This window comes from Notothenia rossii (assembly GCF_949606895.1).
Source record: "Notothenia rossii genome assembly, chromosome: 8".
Classification (NCBI taxonomy): domain Eukaryota; kingdom Metazoa; phylum Chordata; class Actinopteri; order Perciformes; family Nototheniidae; genus Notothenia; species Notothenia rossii.
In genome coordinates this window covers 61407057-61425930 of record NC_136906.1, presented here as the reverse complement: position 1 = coordinate 61425930, position 18874 = coordinate 61407057, and the positions used below count along the sequence as shown (strand labels likewise).

General features: G+C 40.6%; 1 protein-coding gene across 5 annotated transcripts in view; it reads left to right on the top strand.

The window, feature by feature from the left end:
- Positions 1 to 18874, top strand: part of pak5 (p21 protein (Cdc42/Rac)-activated kinase 5) — a 47514-nt gene that overhangs the window by 11787 nt on the left and 16853 nt on the right. Inside the window, exon 1 of one of the 5 annotated variants that reach the window (XM_079645020.1) lies at positions 1226 to 5690. The exons of the other annotated variants lie outside the window; for them this stretch is intronic. Within the exon in view, the coding sequence (XP_079501146.1) occupies positions 5523 to 5690 (168 nt within the window). The 5' untranslated portion in view covers positions 1226 to 5522. Of the gene's footprint in view, positions 1 to 1225; positions 5691 to 18874 lie in introns of those variants that run through there. 5 annotated transcript variants of the gene reach the window in all.

Below are 18874 nucleotides of genomic sequence, written 5' to 3'. Positions count from 1 at the left end.
ACCCGTTGGAGCCAAACCTCCTCTCCTCTTCCCTCATTTTCTCTTCTCTTGTGTCCTCTCCTTTCTTCCTCTCCTCCCTTCCTCTATTTTCCTGTTTCTCTTCTCCTCTCTTTTCCTTTCTATAATCATCAATCAGATAAATGAAACATGATGTAGTCTCTAAGCTATAAAAACATGATTTGGTAAAAATGATTTAAAAGCTTTTCATTTTTTCTGATAAAAAAGAGCATTTACCAATTTCAGATATACAGTACGTTTGCATTGGAATCTTTGTAGGTGGAAAACATGATTTCATAATTGCCAAATCATTGACTAAGCACAAAGTCATGTTTTGAAAGTGCATGGTCTTTCTTGCAATCTTGCAGTTTCTGAGTACTTGAGAAAGTTACAAGGTGCTTGCCAACAGTTTTTAATCAACAGTTTTTAATCAACAGTCCTAAACGGGACATGCCAATATCTGTTTTATGTTTTTATAGCTCAATATAAAAAGAACTAATAGCTGAGGAGGTGGATTATAAAATGGTTTTCATGCTGTTCAACCAAGGTCATCATTACTCCAGAACCACATTTCAGGAGTTAATTGTATTAAACCGGGGTATTTTGAAGGGGGGGAAAGAATGAAACCAGGAAACAGAAGTAGGTACAAGCTTTAAAACTCAGTGATAATCTTTAAAACACAAGAAAATCCAACAGTTGTGCTAAAAAAAACTTCAGACATGAGATCTCCAGACCGGATTGAAATCACTGATCAGCACATTTACATTTGAAATGACCCAGCCTCCACCATAGGAAAGAAAGAGGTCCCATCTGAATGGAGCTTGAAGTCTGTGAGAATAATGAAAAGGCTGATCACAGACCACTGTAGAAACAAGTTTGACGTTACTTAGACTTCAGGGTCACACCACTCTCACTGGTGTGCGTGTGTGCGTGCGTGTGTGCATGTGTGTGTGTGTCACTCTGACTTCCAAGGTGGGCCCGGGTATTTATAGTCTCACCCATGACCTGATATCCTTCTCCTCTGGTTGCCCTGACACTTGATTGACACCTGGCTTCCTCTGTTTGGCAGACTCCCCCAGCTCTGTTTACTGTGTGTGTGTGTGTGTGTGTGTGTGTGTGTGTGTGTGTGTGTGTGTGTGTGTGTGTGTGTGTGTGTGTGTGTGTGTGTGTGTGTGTGTGTGTGTGTGTGTGTGTGTGTGTGTGTGTGTGTGTGTGTGTGTGTGTGTGTGTGTGTGTGTGTGTGTGTGTGTGTGTGTGTGTGTGTGTGTGCGCACGCGCCTACGCCTCATCCACGCCCACACCAGGTGAGCATGGATGAAGCGGTCTCCAGTTTGCCAGATCTCCAGTGCTGTCTCCACTAAACAGCGCAGAGGGACAGTGGAAAGTTCAACATGGCGTGCACGTGCTTCTTCGTCTTTCTGCGTGCGTGAACATATATTACGGTGCGTGCACGTAGAGCTGTTAGAAGGGTTGACGCGATCATGATGCCGAAATAAGTACTACCCCTGGCCTGTGGCTTGCACGCTCATCGTTTATTCACAAGGCTCGTAGCCTTGTTGTCAGACTGCTCATCTCAGCTGAGCATTAGTATTGCTTAAAGCCTTGGCTCTCATCTCTTCTCTCCCCTCCTCCTCCTCCCCCCATCAGCCCTCAGCACACGTGCTAATCCAGAAGTATAGGCTAACACCATGCCCTAACAGAGTTTCCATGTTTTAAACATCGTGCTATTAAAGCTTCTGCAGTCTGACAATTTGAAGTGTGTAGTGGTGCATGAGTAAGCGCATTTTAAATACATCTGTATGCTGCATTCTTGTTTTGATGTTGACTTGGATGGCTCAAGTGTTCATGGGAAAGGGTGTTGTTTGACTCAAGGCTGCATGTGTGCTAATGTGTTGCCATCATTAATAGCAGGGGCAGTGCTGAGGCTATTATTAATGGTAGTCTCATGTTACACCTTGACTTTGACACCCTCAAATTACCGGCTCCTATGGAGGCGAGGAGGTAATTCACCATGATGCTGTGTGTTTGTTGTGCGAGTGCTTGGCCCTGCTAATGCAATCTCCCTGTTCCTATTTTCTCCACCTTGGGTTAGAATTAGATGAATGAAGACACAGAATGACCTGTTTGTTGGGGGCACATTCTTCTTTTAGTGGTTGTGTTTTCTTATGCCTCAGTTACACACTTTGCTACCTCAGTTTACAGAATACAGCTTTCATCTGCTTCAGTCATTTGCATTACTTTGCTTTTGTGGGTGGCTTTTGAAAGTGCAGAGAAACGTACAATGTGTTAAACAAAAGAATAACATTTAGTTAGTACAGAGGGAAAGGCAAGGTTGTTTTTATTTATGAAGCACGTTCCAAAAACGGAGGTGGGAACCAGGTGCTGCACGGAGGATTAAATAAAACACAATAAAAAGTAAAAACAGAGTGCAAAAATAAAAGAGAAAGATCTTTATAGCAATACAAATAAATGTGAAAATTAAAGAGAGTAAGTAAAAAATAAATGATACAGATATAATAATACTAAAAGTCAAAAATAAAAAAAATAAGGCATTTGTTTCTGAATGCATTTAATTCACCACTAATTAGTACAATAAGGTTTTCAATTTGGATTTGAAATCTGAAATGTTTTCGGCCATACCTCGTAGGCAGGTTAGTTCCAGCACTGTGTATTGACTAACAAATGCTTCTCCTGTTTAGATTTAGCCCTGGGCTCCACTGAAAGGTCTCGTAGGGTTTTTCTGCTCGAGCATGTCAGTCATATATTTACGGCCAACTCCCTGTCGACATTTATAAATAAGTAATAGAACTTTAAAATGAGTTCTGTGAGTTACTGGCAACCGGTGTGGAGAACAATTTTGATTTTGTTTTCATGATTGTGTAGCTATACAAATCTGACAATCAAATCGTGAAAAATAAAGTAGTAGGAAGATGTGCCTGCAGTAAATGTATATCATCATTGGTTATAATTTGATTCTATTAGGTTTATATCTACACAAGGTCAGGGTAATGTCAGACAGTGGAAGTTTTTGACAATTCACTCAAAAAACTGAAACATATTGAGTTAAGACGTAATAAGTAGCTAATTGAGTAATAGCCGACATGCAGCTTTACACATGTATCATTTGTTGTCAGTGTGCTGCAGAAAGAGTAAAAAAAAAAAGCTAAATGAAAAATGCTCATTGACTTTTCCCCCCTAGCATGTTTTATTTCGAAAGCAATTTAAATTATTTTTCTTGATTCTGGGGTTATGAAACAGTCCTAAGGGCATGGACATCAACATCAGTAAGCCAGTTAGAAGGAAAAGGGAAGAAACGTATGACAGAAAAACCACATTATGATTCTTAAGACAAGCTTAAATCTTACTCCTCTTAATTCTACATAGTTGTAGAAGAGAGATGTTCACGCTCAAAAATACTAAGTGCACCTGGAGGATCACAGGATTAATGTATGCACATCATTCTTTAAAGGTGGATATTTTTCTCTTGGATACTTAGCTGTCTACTTTAAATATCATGCTTCCCCACCTTCCTGATATCTGAATTCCTCTTCTTATTCGTCATCTATTTGTACAGCAAGAGAACTGACTTCTACTTTGCTAAATAAAATGAACATTCAAGAGCTCTGTATTGCCACCTTACGTAGTTAAATTATGTGTCGTCTGACACTTGCAGTGTGGCTTTGTAATAATATCAATTTCCGTCTCAGGCCATGTGGGTGGGAAGTTAATGTGATAGTATTGTAGTTTAATGGTTTGAGCTGATCCACGTGTTTTTTCATAAATGAATCAGATAAGGGCAGTGAGGAACGGAGACAGTCAAAGGCAGCTATGCCTGAGACAAACTCAGACATATAAGATTCATATTATGATACAGGATATAGATACAGGCAAATTAAAGCTGCATATAGATTACATCTTTAGAGTAACATCTTAGACAGTTTTCTGATATCTATTGAAGGTCGGGAGAGAGGCATTTAGTTAAATAAATAAATCCATCTTTGTTAAGTGTTGCTGCTGCACGAGGGGGCCATGTACTTTGGTTAAAGCCAGTGGAAGTGCATATAAATCATAAATGGCACAATCTAATTGACTGTGAAACAGATCAGAATCCTCCCTTGGACTAATTTAGAAACCTAAATCGTGATGAGAAGCACGTTTTAGGAGTTATTATGCAATGAAGATGTACTTCCTCCCTCCAGCCTAACTTGTCCTACTCTTCTCCTGTTTGTGATTTCATGCATTTCCCAAAATGACTGCTGACAACCTCCAGAGTACAGTACACGCCTAAAACTTCTTGCATTCTGCTGTGGGTTATATGTGCTGTAGGTAATGTAGGTGGAGAGCACGCGCTGATATTTTTGGGTTGCTGAACATCTCTTTGCTGTCAAACCATTATAGCTGCACTGGAAATATCCCATCCTTACATCACATTGGAAGAAATAATGTAACAACATTTGCCCTGAAATGTGAGACACACTGCCAGTAGCTGCTATTTAAGAATGCAGATTTAGAGTTTGTGTTTGTCTGAAGAACAGTACACAATGGCAGATTTACAATGTTAGTGTTGCGTCTTTGTTGGAACCAAATCCTGACAGTTTTATGTCAGTTAATATGAATCTGTTTCCAATTATTAATGCTCTGTAATCCTGTTCCTGAGGGGATAACTAATAGACATGGTCGGTGAGCCTTTACGGATATGTACAGTATATTTTAAGGACATATAATCATGTCATTGCTACCTACAGTACAGCTGTGTCGCTGTTTCTGTGCCTTGTTTTCCTCATACACGCCCTGTGTATATATATTGACTTGCCTCTGTGCACTCCAGCCAAGTTTATTATTCCATACGGAAAATAGATTTTAGTTAGTGTGTTTAAGGTAGATGTCTCCATTCTTTCAGGGTATGTTAAAAAATCTTTTATTTTGCTTTGTTTTTTTTTTTTTTTTTTTTTGTTTACTTTGAAGTATTGGGAAGGAGGGAATGAATAAAAAGAGGATAACGACAGTTTTATTTCAGTGACTTGGAGGACACACATTTCTCACATTTTGTCATTGAACTTTTATTCCAGGTCAGGTACAGCTGTCATAGTGTGTGTGTGTGTGTGTGTGTGTGTGTGTGTGTGTGTGTGTGTGTGTGTGTGTGTGTGTGTGTGTGTGTGTGTGTGTGTGTGTGTGTGTGTGTGTGTGTGTGTGTGTGTGTGTGTGTGTGTGTGTGTGTGTGTGTGTGTGTGTGTGTGTGTGTGTGTGTGTGTGTGAGCGCGCGCGACAAAAGAATGGAGGGCACCGTGAGAGAGTAAAAGGCTCGCGACAATGGGCATGACACGCAGGGTGATAACTTGTAAAGAGCCCCTGTGAATGTCAGTAGGTCAGTGATAGCAGCCGCCCGCCTCCCCCACCGGTCCTGTGGCAGGAGGAAACTCGAGCATTGGGTCTCTCAGAGGGTCGCTGCAGTGGGAGCAGAGGGTCCGCACTTTTCTGGACACTAAGGGGCTGAATGCAGCTGCTGCCGGACAGATCGACTTGTTATGGCGGGAGGGCGAGGAGCAGCGGAGATCGGGTCCGGGGAGAACAGGAGAAAGACGGGGAACCTGAGGCAGCTGAGGCCGGAGCGGAGGCATCTGCTGGGAGCGGAGCAGACTGAGGAGGCGGTTGTGTTTAAACCCCAGACACAGACGATTCATAAACAGTCACAGGTGGGGTATTTGACTGTTTCTGTTTCTGGTTGGCCAAGACTGCATGCTGGAATGCTGGCTATGCAGATTTGTCTGTGCAACAGGTCTCCGCTCTCACTGCCAGCAGTTTCCCAGCACTAAGTGTATACATATTCCAAAAAGTGATGGTGCAGGTAAAACTGTAGCTGCTCCATTCAGCATTTATTCCATATTTTTTGTGCTGACATTACAGAGATCTAGTGTTTAAAGGGTCACATATTTGACTGTTTCTATTTGTGTTACATTCTCAACACTTAAGTGTGACAAGCCATAAATTATAGCATTGCAGAGTGGAGGTTGTTTTCTCATGTTTCTGGAGAGAGGGCAGGTTTGTGCTCTTAGCATGAGCATGGGTTATTTTGGTAGTTTTGCTGGGTTTGCTGTATGTATTCGTATGGAAGCAGAGAGAGATAGTGTTTCTGATTGAACAGGGTCACCCAGTCCTTGCTTCAGGGGCAGAAATGCAAACCTGTGTCTTTATTGGATAGGGAGAAGCTGGCTATTAAGGTTCTTACATGTGCAAGCAGCTAGCTGCTAATTTGAGGAGGTGCTTTATTGCAGTGTGTATTAACGATACTGGGAGAGCTCCAAGGCAGAAGAGTGTCCGGACTGAGAATGAAGAGGTCTAGACAAGTGATTGGATTTGGAGCAGGTCCAGAATCTCTAACTTTGTGTTACCAGTTAAACCAAGGTCTTGCCAGGCTTCTTTTTTTTTTTTTTTTTTACATTAGAGAATTTATTTCCTCCAAAACTGCCCCTTGTGCTCTGGCCTGTCTTCCTCAATGACTGTTACATTAATTCATCTTCTTAATGGACAGAGAAGAACGTTGAAAGCTGGTGATCGATACGCCTTTAATTTCAAGTTTGATTTGAGTTTGACTCGATATGTATTACACTCCATCTTATTCGATTTAGGGTTCATTTGGTCAAAGCAGCATGAAGGAAAAATAACTCCTGATGTATGTGTGTCTGCGCAGGCAGTGCACCCTCATGCACGCATAAACAGATAGAGAGAGCATCTGTCTTTCTTGGCACTGAGCTGAAGTGGATGGCATTGATTTAGACTTCTCTCATTCCTTCCTCCACTCTGCTCCTCCTCCCTCCTCGCTTTCTTACTTTGTCTTCTGTCGCGGATGCCATTCACAGTCACACTCTGCAAATCACGTCTCACGGAGGCTCCGGAGCCACAGTCAGCGGGGGAATTTTGGCTTTCAGTAACGAGCGTCGTACTTTGCCAGGGCAGCTCAAAATGTCCTGGCTAACAACCATCCTTCAGTGTCTGAATGTGGGTTTTGTGGAAGGACATTTAGGCTGTGAATTTTAAATAGGGAACGATTGTTGCAGGAAAAACTGATTTGAGATGTCTGTGTGTCAGACTTTAAAGGCTGCGGGTTTGTAATGGATTAGAAGTGCTTTCCAATGTCTTGATGAGAAACTGTAGGGTGACTTTTCAAAATCCTGATCTTCTTGAACACTTTAATACTTTGTGTCCTGTGGAGTTTGTATAAATGTGCTTCTTCTTCTGATGCGGACATTCAAATTGTATTAGCAAAAACACATAGGCTACTTTGAAAATAAGTTTTCACAGCCGACAAGCTAGTCTCCTTTTAAATTACACAAGAAACTTTAGAAATTATTTCTGTTCTTTGTTTTTCAATCAGCAGATAATATTTCACTCTTGGTTGGAGGGGTTTTAATGGTTGGACCTGCAGTATCCTCGTGTGGTGACAAAGAAAACTACAACTCACAGTCCAATCATTTTCTTCCCTTATCTCTGTGGATGAATATTGAATGCAAATCACTTTCTGATCCATCAATCAGCATTTCAGGCCAAGATAAAGGTCACCATCATTTTTTATTTCCTCAACCCTAAGCCTCATCTTCTGTTATATATCTAATTTGAACTGCTTTACCAGAAATGTAAACAGGCCTTCTAACAAAAACATACATATTTGATATGTTTCTCATGCTTAAGCAATTAATTGGATTGATTTTTTTCTTATTATTTTAATAAAAATGACAGTAATGAAAGCTATATTGTAGTCTGTAGCTAAACACATACTTTTGTATTGTCATGATTAAACATGCTGTAGAAATGTAAGCTAACTCTAAACACCTAGGTAATATGTTGATGCTTGTATTGCAGGACCTTTACTCTTCTGTTCTTCTTACATACAGTACAATATTAAGCTGTGATATAGCATTACAGAGTTTACAGCCATGCTAGCAGCTCTGTAAGGCTGTTGTCAGAAGGGTGGTGCTTTGAGCTGAATGCTAACGTTAGCATGCTAACATGCTCACAATGATAATTCTAACATGCTGATGTTTTGCAGCTAAAATGTTTACCATGTTTTAGTTTGGCTTGTTGTCAGCACATACAGTAGTAACCTTCACATTCATAATATAAATAAAGTGTCTTCAATAGCAATGTTTTCATAGATGCCTTGAATGTTGCAAATCGTGTAGCATATGAAAAAGGCCTGTAGGCCTATGTGTTTGTGAGAGGGATTAAAGTGGCAGCATAGGAACATAAATGAGGGGGGGAAATCTATCAGGAGAGTGACCTAATGACTGGAAAAAGGAGTGGAAAGTGAGGGGGGATAAGGATGAAAGGGGTGGAGATGTGATGTAGAGGTCTGCAACTGACTGACTGGGCTAGTATTAATGAGCGCCGGTGGGTAATCTAAAGCGGGCAGCTGTCTGTTTATCCGTCTCAGAGTAGACAAGAAGATAAGTGAGGGACATCTAATTGATCCCTCCTCCTCCTCTTCTTCTTGCTCTCTGTCTCCGCTCCTCCTTTAGATCAGAAAGTTTCCTTCACAGTGACAGACTCACTTGGAAACACCCAGAGAAGGAAATCACTTAATTGATCACACTGGAAAAGACACAGCAGCCTACTGCTTTATTGATTAATCTAAATCAGTGCTTCTCAAAGTGTGGTCCGCGGACCACTGGTGGTCCGTGAGTATATTCGTCAAATTTCACAATTGAAATAAATAAATAAATGTAAGTTTTCCGCACTCTCGCAGGAATATCTCCGCAATAGAGCGAGCTTAGGTTTCACTTTCAGGGGCAACACCTTCGTCACACATGTTGCCACCTGTTTGTACAATTTTCAGGCGAAAAGGATGTGTTTTGGGATATTTGTGGTGTTAGGTGGTCCGTGAGTGTTTTTTTATTGGTTATGTGGTCCTTGCTTGGTATGAAAAAGTTTGAGAAACACTGATCTAAATATGATTATATTTTCTAGAAATGTGTTGCCAGCTATGTATCTTGACCAGCTTAAATATGCCATGGCATGGAGGGATGGAAAAAAAGAATGGTGTCCAGGCTTTGCTGGACTAATATGCTTAAGGTCGGGGATTTGGTCCAACTGTATGTTTGTAATTCATTATGCTCCGCCACTAATCCATTTTGCTTGAAATCATCCCTCATTTCATGCGTTGCACCCTCTGTGACTTCTGGAGCTTGTAGCTGAGGCTCTCCCGAGCTGAGGCCAGAAGTCACTGGGTCACTCCGGTCTGAGCTGCTGGCTGGGGAGCTGTGGGTGGGGGTTGGAGGCACATCGTCTGAGGAGGAGAACATAACCTCAGATACTCACCAGCTCATTGAAGGGGCTCCCTTGTCTGCCTTGAGCAGCATAATAAACTAAACACTCATCCACACTGTTACATTAATCCCATAAACACCACCAGAAGCTGCCTTTAGCTCTACTGTATGTGGAGAAAAGTCTAAACAAGTCCACAAAAAGGGAATCTTTACCCTGTAGAAATATGCTACTGAGATATAGGATGTTTAGGTACTTTAGTTACAGCATTCATTTGGTTCTGACCACTTTACAATAAGACTACCCTTATAAAGGATTCATAAAGGGTTTATAATTCATTGTATTAATCATTAAGAACCATTTATAACACACATAAAAAACAAGGGGACGGGTAATAATCGGAAAAGTATGTAATGGGACCTTTAATAAAACGTAAACAAATTATAAATGGTAGTAACTCATTAATAAATGGGAATGTGCTTTACACTTTACAATAAGGCTCCCTTTTGTTATAAATGTTAGTAACTCATAAATAAATGGTCATAAAGAGATTCCAAGAAACATCCAGATGGATGGGGGGGAATCAACTCAGTGAACAACAGATACCAAGGATGCTGGCTGATGAAGAAGACGAAGTAAGCTAAGTAGCCAATATAAGACTTAGCATTACAGATAAACATGGGCTCACTATTTGGCAAGCACCCGGTCACAGTTGCCCTGTTTATCTCATGTCTTATAAAAGCTTATTAATATGATTTATAAAGTGTTCACAACCTAATTAATAAATTAATTACAAACTATTAGTAAACCCTTTATAAGGGTAGTCTTATTGTAAAGTGGTACCAAATACTCTAATGTTTTCCTGCGACCCCTTACATACAATTTGGAGACTCTTCAGACTAATTTCAATAGTTTTCACTAGCCTGAAAAGGTCATTTCAAAAATAAAGAAGCTGAGATAAGTGAAATTAGTTATGACAAGGTGTGCATAAAGCTTCAATGATTTTTGAGATGCATACCTGACATGTCAGCTACTGTGAGGAGGCCTGCTATTGGCTATGCTGGAGGAAGAATTATAAGATAAATTATCCAGCGGCACTTTTCACAAAGAGCAGGTCTGGATTGTACTTTTTCATTTACAGTGGTAAGGAATAACTCCTTTAACAGGATGCTCAGGTTGGACGGCAATAGGCTTCAGTCAGAGGGAGGACGAGACTGCACACTACTTTGTCTATACTGTATCAATTACATTTGTTTCCAGATGAAACACTCAAAAAACAGACTTTTATAAGTGGTGTGTAAGAACATACTAAAAGTTACTCCTATCAATCAGTTATTTTAAGGATAAGTTCATAATTCTACTTGTTTTGTCAGACAAAGGGCCTTATACTTCCCTTTCCCTTTTCCCCTATTCTTCTATACAGTCGTGTAAAACATTTCCTTGACAATTAAATCATTCACAAGTCAACAATCCTTTCATTGTTATGTATCGTATAATATTTTCAAACTATTTACTGAACCCTTGGATGAGCTCCGCATGTTGAGACGATGTTATTAAGTACTGTAACTAACAGGCAGCAGGATGGCCTGAGGAAACAGGTCAGCTCACAACCCATTATTCATGGGAATGCTCAAAAATCCTCTCCTTGAATAATCCTGTTCATGTTTGCTGGGACCTCATTCATACCTCTGCTATTAACATGTCAAGAAAACAACGTCGCTGTTCCGTGAAATCCTCAGCTAAGTAATACAGGTGGGTCAACCTGTCAGCTTGCGTACTGATCTGAGGTCACATACGATTGGGTTTTGCGGTCGGGATTAGTCCTTCTAATTATTAACGTAGATCCTAGATATGTGCCTCAGGGAATCCTATTACCAGAAGCCTCACTAAACTTTGATCCTTAATGGGTGAAATTAACATCCACATCACTTTAATTCATGGTTATTTAATTCACAATAAATGTGCCGGTTTAGATGTGAAATACTTGGTCTGACCAGCAGAGAGCAGCAGAGCACAGGACACTTCCTGCTTATCCCTCATGACTGCACAACACACTGCTGTAGAGAGAATAATGGTCTGCCTCATTTTTTTACATTGCTTTAAAGAGTTTAATTATTACTTGATGTAAATTAAAATTTCACCTGGATTTATGATGATCTTTCTTCCTTTCAAAACATCTGGTTTTAATTGGCTTTCTTGGTATTAAATTGGGAATACTAAAAACACCTCAGGAATTGAGTCCTTCTCACTTTCAAAATAGTTTGGACCAAAATGATATATCAATACTTGTTGTGTTATATGTGTCGCCAAAGCCATACGTATCCTACCAGCCAATTTGATAATATACTATATGTTTAAGAGCTAATTCCTCTGTGCCTTAGAACTCAAAATTATTATAAACATTATTTCACCATACCTTAACACTGGCCAACATTTTTATTAAACTCCGTCAACAAGGCAACTGTCATTTATTTAAAGTCAATTTGACATACACCATTCCGTGGCATTAAAACCAGCACACCCAATCTGTCTGATTCCACAGCAAAAGATAGTCCCCGACATATTAACCATTTACTCACGTTTAATTTTTTTGGTTTTATACTCCAGTGCCCAGCTGTTTTTAGGAATATAATACAAATATATGTATTCCTCAGCTAAATGTTAAGATTTCCTGTAGCAACCAATGGGTGCAGGAATGTCAGAAAACACATTGTTGGTTTTGGTCTTTTTGTGTGATTTGATGACAATGAGAAACTTGAAATGACATCAGCATTAACCTTATTATTTGAATGTCTTCACTATGTTACTTAGTATGTTGTGAGAATCTAGGCAAGGTATTTCTCTGTGTTCGTGTAGAAACATTCTTGATAACTCAAGAATAACAAGAATTTTTATTTACCATGCAGTACAAAATCCTTCTAAAACCTGATTAAATTGACAATTATAATCCCGCTGATATTAACATACAAACAAAAAAAACAAAAGTTCCTTATTACAAAACTTGTTAACATATCAAGGGTTGGCATGAGGTCATTAAGTTTCTTATTTGTAGTATTGTAGACAAATGTGGCACCATTTAAAAGGGAAATGAATAGGCTTTCCAACGGTATCATATTTAAAGGTCTCCTATTATCCTCTTTTTCATCCATATATAGGTCTCGGATATATACATAACATGTCTCTGAAGTGTTTCCCTCGAAATACCAAACAGATCGTGCATTGTAGCATCCCACCATCCCCTCTGTTTCAGCCCTGTTTCAAAAGTGCTGTTTCTGTGTCTGTTACTTTAGATGAAAAATAAGGAGCCACTCCCCACGCCCCTCTGAGAGATATTACAGCGGTTACCTTGGTTGGTTATTGGCTAATGGTTACACAAGCCAAAATCTGATCAGCTCATTTTCAGACAGGTTTTTATATAAATGGATCAGGACAAAAAGTGAGACAATCTTTGTTCCTGAAACTTTCAGAATCTCTTTACACAGAGTTTATGTAGAAAAGACATGAAAAGTTGGATTTTGCCCAATAGGTGACCATTGTTACAACAAATCAAATAATCTACCAAACACACATTTCCTTGCTTAGTGTATTTTGTTAAATAACAGCAGTAGTGAAAAGAGCATAATGTAATCTTTAGCCGTTTGATGCTTTTACCACTTCTTTCCACAAGAGAGGGCTAGAGGATAAAACAACGTCATCTTGTTTTGCTGCTTACCTGAATCTGTGAGATCATCTTTTTAAATCCACACACTGTTTTAAGCCATTGTCTAATATAGTATGACCATTAAAGTGGAGCATGATTCAAGTAGCTACACCCCTTTTAGACGCCATGGATGTTTTTTTATATCGATATCGTCCCTCTTTGCATGCAGTAGATTAATCAGCACTGCAGGTCATGTTTTGGCCCTCAGTGAGACACTCGAGTCTTCACTCAGTCGCCCCTTTGTCTGATGTCTCAAGGTCTCTTGGATATTATCTTTCTCAGACGGCCTTGAATAAGATTCTGTGCAGAAACTGGTCAGTGATGCAGGAGGATGCTGCACTCCAGGAGCAGCGGTTGTAGTAGCAGAAGAAGAGTGTGATCATGTTCAAAACATACCCACACGTGCTTTTTATCTGCAGTGTAAGTCGTGACAGAAATATTCACCGGGTAGAGATGGTGCCAGGCATTTTATACACAGAGGGAGAGAGAATGATGCGATGCGATTGGAGGAATACACATATTTCTGTTGTGAGACATGCACAATAGTATAGCACAACATGACAGCTTACAAAAAAAACCTTGTTTCTATCTGGTCGTGTTCTGGCAGGACTGGGAGTAGAGAGTGGGTGTTGAGTAGGCAGTATTCTGGTGTGTGTGTGTGTGTGTGTGTGTGTGTGTGTGTGTGTGTGTGTGTGTGTGTGTGTGTGTGTGTGTGTGTGTGTGTGTGTGTGTGTGTGTGTGTGTGTGTGTGTGTGTGTGTGTGTGTGTGTGTGTGTGTGTGTGTGTGTGTGTGTGTGTGTGTGTGTGTGTGTGTGTGTGTGTGTGTGTGTGTGTGTGTGTGTGTGTGTGTGTGTGTGGCACAGAGAGAGGGGATGTGGTAGTTGATGACTGTGACTAAAGACTCACGACTGGGAGGAGTTACACATCTGCCTCTGATGTTGTGCATGTGTGTATTTCTTTAAATCTGTCAGGCTACGTACTGTATGTTTCTCTCTGTGTCTAACATATACATGCATATTTAAACACCAACAATTACTGGAGGAAACATTAGACCAGGGTTGATTTATTTATTTATTTTTCAGCTGAAAATTAAACAACAACAATTTTTATGATGAAAAAGTACAAAAAGCACAAAAGTTGTAGTTTGAAGCACAGTTCGGATTTTTTTTAATTTAAGCTAAATAATGGATTGTATAATAGGTTAATAAACAAATTAATCAATAATGAAAATACGTGTTAGTTGCAGCCTACAAAAAGGTATTAGGACAATAGGTGATGTCAACATTATTATGCATTATTACATCATGTTGACATCATGGTCAACAGAATATTATTAATATCTATTTCATACTTTTTAAAACTATAATAATAATAATAATAATACATGTAAGATGCCTTTTAAAAGGTACAATACTTGTTGCTTTACAGATACATGTTAACATTTATAAATAATGAAAACAACACACCTAAAATATAAAACACAACATTAATTACAAATGGAATTAAATGCAAAGTAACTATTGCGTGCCTCTCTGTGTGCAACGATCAGGAGGGTGTTTTTTTACCGCAGTGAAAATGTTGTTTTTAAAAGTAAAAATGCAGAGAAATATGTTTTTAAGTGGAATCTTTTTATGGACACAATCATGTTTAGAATGTTCATGTTTTTCATACATTTTGAAAAAGTGTATTACTGATGACATTAATGTAGCCTGTTAATGTGACTCGTTATCTGCAACCGCACACAAATACTGGCTTCTAAATTAAGTTTTGTATCAAAGCATATGGCTGTCCAAAATCTGAAAACGTTTAAATAGAAAAGTATTTAGCTTCTTTAAGAGGGTAGCCAGAGAAAATCAAACTTTTAAAACGCTGAATTAAGGGATTTAATTAAAACTGGGGTAAGTTGGATCGTCTCTGGCAGATTCCTCACCAAAGAGCAGTTTCAGCTTCATACTCAAATGAAAAAGCAGAAGAGCCATGCAGCAGAGAAGCAGACCTCCCCCTCCTCCCCCTCCTCCCCCCCAGCCTCTCAGCCGTCCCGGGACCCCGCTGTCCAGTGAAGCACAGCCTCCATGCCAGGGTTCTAGCTAGGAGTCACTGGAAGGGCAAGCTCATTAATTATCTCCCCCTCTCTTCCTCCCTCCGTCCTCCCATCACACCCTCCCTTCATTACCAGCAAGGTTAATCCCCCCTTATCTCCCAATGAGCCTCGTTTTTCATGGCTCCCTTTCGACGACACTTCCTCCCTCCCTTCCGTCATCAACCCTTCTCCATCCCTTGCTATCTATGATTCCTCCTTCTCTTCTACTGCAGCTGCTGAGTTTATTCTTCTGCTGTCCTTTTGCTACTTTTGCATTCATCCTATTTTTATTGTCACTTCTTCTACATGTACTCCCCATGTCTTTGTCTTACCAGAGGATCTTCCCATTTCCGTCTTTCCTTTTCTCCTCTCCTCTCCTCTTCTTCTTACCTTTCCTTTCCTGTCCCGTCCTCTATTCTTCTTTCCTGTCCTTTCATTTCCTTTTCGTTCCTCTCCTCTCTTCTCTTCTTCTTTCCTTTCCTCTCCTTTCCTTTCCTCGCCCTTCCTCTCCTCTCCTCTTCTTTCCTTTCATGTCCTGTCCTTTCCCTTCCATTAATTTCCTCTCCTCTCCTCTCCTCCTTTCCCCTCTCCTCTCCTCTCCTCCCTTCCCTTCCCTTCTCCTCTCCTCTCCTCTCCTCTCCTCTCCTCCCCTCCCCTCTCCTCTCCTCCCCTCTCCTCTCCCCCCTCCCCTCTCCTCTCCTCTCCTCTCCTCTCCTCTCCTCTCCTCCCTTCCCTTCCCCTCTCCTCTCCTCTCCTCCCTTCCCTTCCCTTCTCCTCTCCTCTCCTCTCCTCTCCTCTCCTCTCCTCCCCTCCCCTCTCCTCTCCCCTCCTCTCTCCTGTGCTTACCTTGAACAGGCCGTAGTGAGTGTAGAGAGTAGATCTATTACAGCTTATCACTAAAGGACAGGCCAACGCGGAACGCCGGTGAAATATGGCTCCTGTCACCGCCGCGCTGAACACGACCCGTGCAAAGGGCTCGAAAAGCTGTGAGCACAGGGGGGGGTAAGGGAGGGTGGGGGGTACGGGGGCCAGTATCAGCTCTCTAATTCAAATTAATGGAAAGATTTTCAGGCTTGATGCTGAACGTTTGACAGTGATTTGGCACACAATTAACCTTCTCTCCCTCTCCCCTCTGCACTCTCATCCCCTCTTCGGTTTCATTTGCTGCCTTCTCTTTCCCACTCCCCCCCCCTTTTACCTGTCACGCTCCTTGACACAGTCTTATTGATTATGAACTAAATGGAGAAGATTATGTTTTATTAGATAACTGACACTCCCGACTGTTGTGGGCCAATTTAATTAGCTAGGAATCACTGACATCCAAGTATCGTAACATGATGTGACTAAGCATCATTTGAGGCAAAGTTCATATCACCGTTCAGAGGACGTGTGAGGATCATTCCCAGGACAATATCAGCACCGATGATTGTTTGTAGCAGTTTTGTACCCATCAGTTAAGAACATTATTGTGACATGAGCATTATTTTGTAAGAAAAATGTGCTTTTGTCCTGAATGTGTGACTTGCGAGCTTGCTCTATGCACTGCGACATCCGTCCAAGGAATGATAGATTTCCACTCACCGACCTGTTTAAAAGACCATCCGTCCTGCAGCCACCGCCTCTCAGCTAGACTTTACTCGCAGCTTTTATAGGCCATTTCACCTTGGGTTCCAGGTCACGGAACCAAACAGCCTATAGCTCTCAAACAGGGGAAAGGAACTGGAGTGGTAGAGAGGGAGAAAGGAGAGATGATATATGACACAGTGTTATTTGGATAGAGCGGTTAGTCCAATTCATGTTGTGTTGAACCAGAATTTTGGCTAGCCAAGAAAGAATGTTTCACTTTGTATCAAACTGCTACCAAACCATAACATAACGAAATTAGCAAATGTAGGTCGTTTATCTGGTGTGACTCCAATGTTAGCAGTGTGGCTTACAAACTTGGAATAATGCAGGAACATTCCCAAGTTGGAATAAGGGGTGTTTTTCCTGTTTTTCCCTGTCTGCTGAAATGGCTGTGAATGCAGCATTAGTGCCGCATCTTTAGTTCAAACGAGTGACAGTGTCATGACAGCAAGCGGACGACGTGTGAGGCTGTTCTTCCGCTAAGCTATGCTACATGCTATGATTGAAGCACTTTGCTAGCATGCTGATTTGTAGCATGTCATATTTTACACCATGTTCAGCCAGTCAATGTTAGCATGCTAATATTAAAAAATTAGCACCAAAAATAGAGTACAGTAATATAGTAAAAGTGATATAAGTTTTTGTAGATGTAAATCGATTGAACTTATTTGTTTGCTTCTGTAACATAGTGACATTACTATTAACACTCATCATGGTTATATTGTCTAGTGTTCCAACACATTGTGCGTGGTTTGCTACGGGGTGGGACATCTCTGAGCGGTTGACGAATCACAACACCAATCAGAACAGACGTTTCATACAGAGGGTGACAAGAGGTGCTGCAGTACAGGCAGTATGAGAGGGAAACAAATAAAATGGTCAACATTAAAGCATGTAAACATGTCACAGTATAGGCACAAAATACAAACATGTCGCTGAAAATGTGCATGATTTGTCCTCTTTAGGAGGTGGACCATCATTGCCGTCATGGCAGCAATCTTAAACATCTGCAACGATATGAAACCATCATGCAGAAAGTGATTAGTCCCCTTTGACAGAAATGAGTGTCTTGTGTAGAGGAAAAGGAAAACAAGCATTAATACTGCTTTTAATAACTGTAGTAGCCTGGTTGAGTCATAATCTAAAAGATGAAAGGGATGAAAGGAAGGGAGTGTGTAGGCGTCTACATGTGTCCTTGTGTCAGCACAATGTTGCTGAGAGTTGATGATTATCCGACTTTTCTGAGTCCCTGCCTCAGCACATGTGACATGGACAAACTACAGCGGTGACGCGTATGACAGTTATGTGACAGAAAGCGAGGCATTGTGGAAGGGTGTCAAAGAACTCGCTGATGTGACATTTATCATGTCTAAGAATAAGTTTCAGCAAACACCTTCAAAGAAAAGACTAAGAAGTACACATGCCAGGTCAGCCCTCTCAATATTAACACGAAGGGTTTTATCTCTTAGGTGAACATTGAAAAGAATCACACGAGTTGTGGTTAGTTCAAGTCACCACATTCCACATTATCCTATATATCCAAAGTGCTACAAATTGTGATAAGTGTGTCAGGTACATGTCTAGCAATGGATGGGATTATACAGCTGTACCTATGAAAATGGCATGCTGTGTTACAGATAGTTAATTCTTGATTTCAGCTTATTGTAGTCCGTGGTTGCTCTGTTTAAAAAAGAAAAAAATCTAAAACCCAACCCAAAAAATCTAAGACTCAACCCATTCATCCTTATAATATTCTAGGGAATGTCTTATTTTACATTTCAAAGGATTTCCTTGAGGCTTGGGAAAAGCTTCATGAGCATTAGCATTGAAAGGTGGGCGGGTAATTTGTGGATAGCGAGCTTAAAACTGACATGAGACCATAAAAACATTTAGGTGCAAAAACAGTAATAGCCTAAAGCTTGACGGGCACTTTCATGAAGCCCACCAAGGATGTAAATCCAGAATGAGAAGTAGTGATGTAAAGGCATACACGGATTTGTAAAACTGAGATTGCGGATAGTGCAACATAAACCAAACTGGATAGATGTAATGCTTGAGGCTGTACTACAAGGACATCGTCGATATATTCAAAAATAAAATTGTGTTAGATCATCACAAAAAGCTCTCCGATAGATTATGTAAGAGCTTAAAATGCACACAATAATCCCTATAGCTCAGCCTCCTCTCAGCACTCAGCAGACAGGCAACGTTTC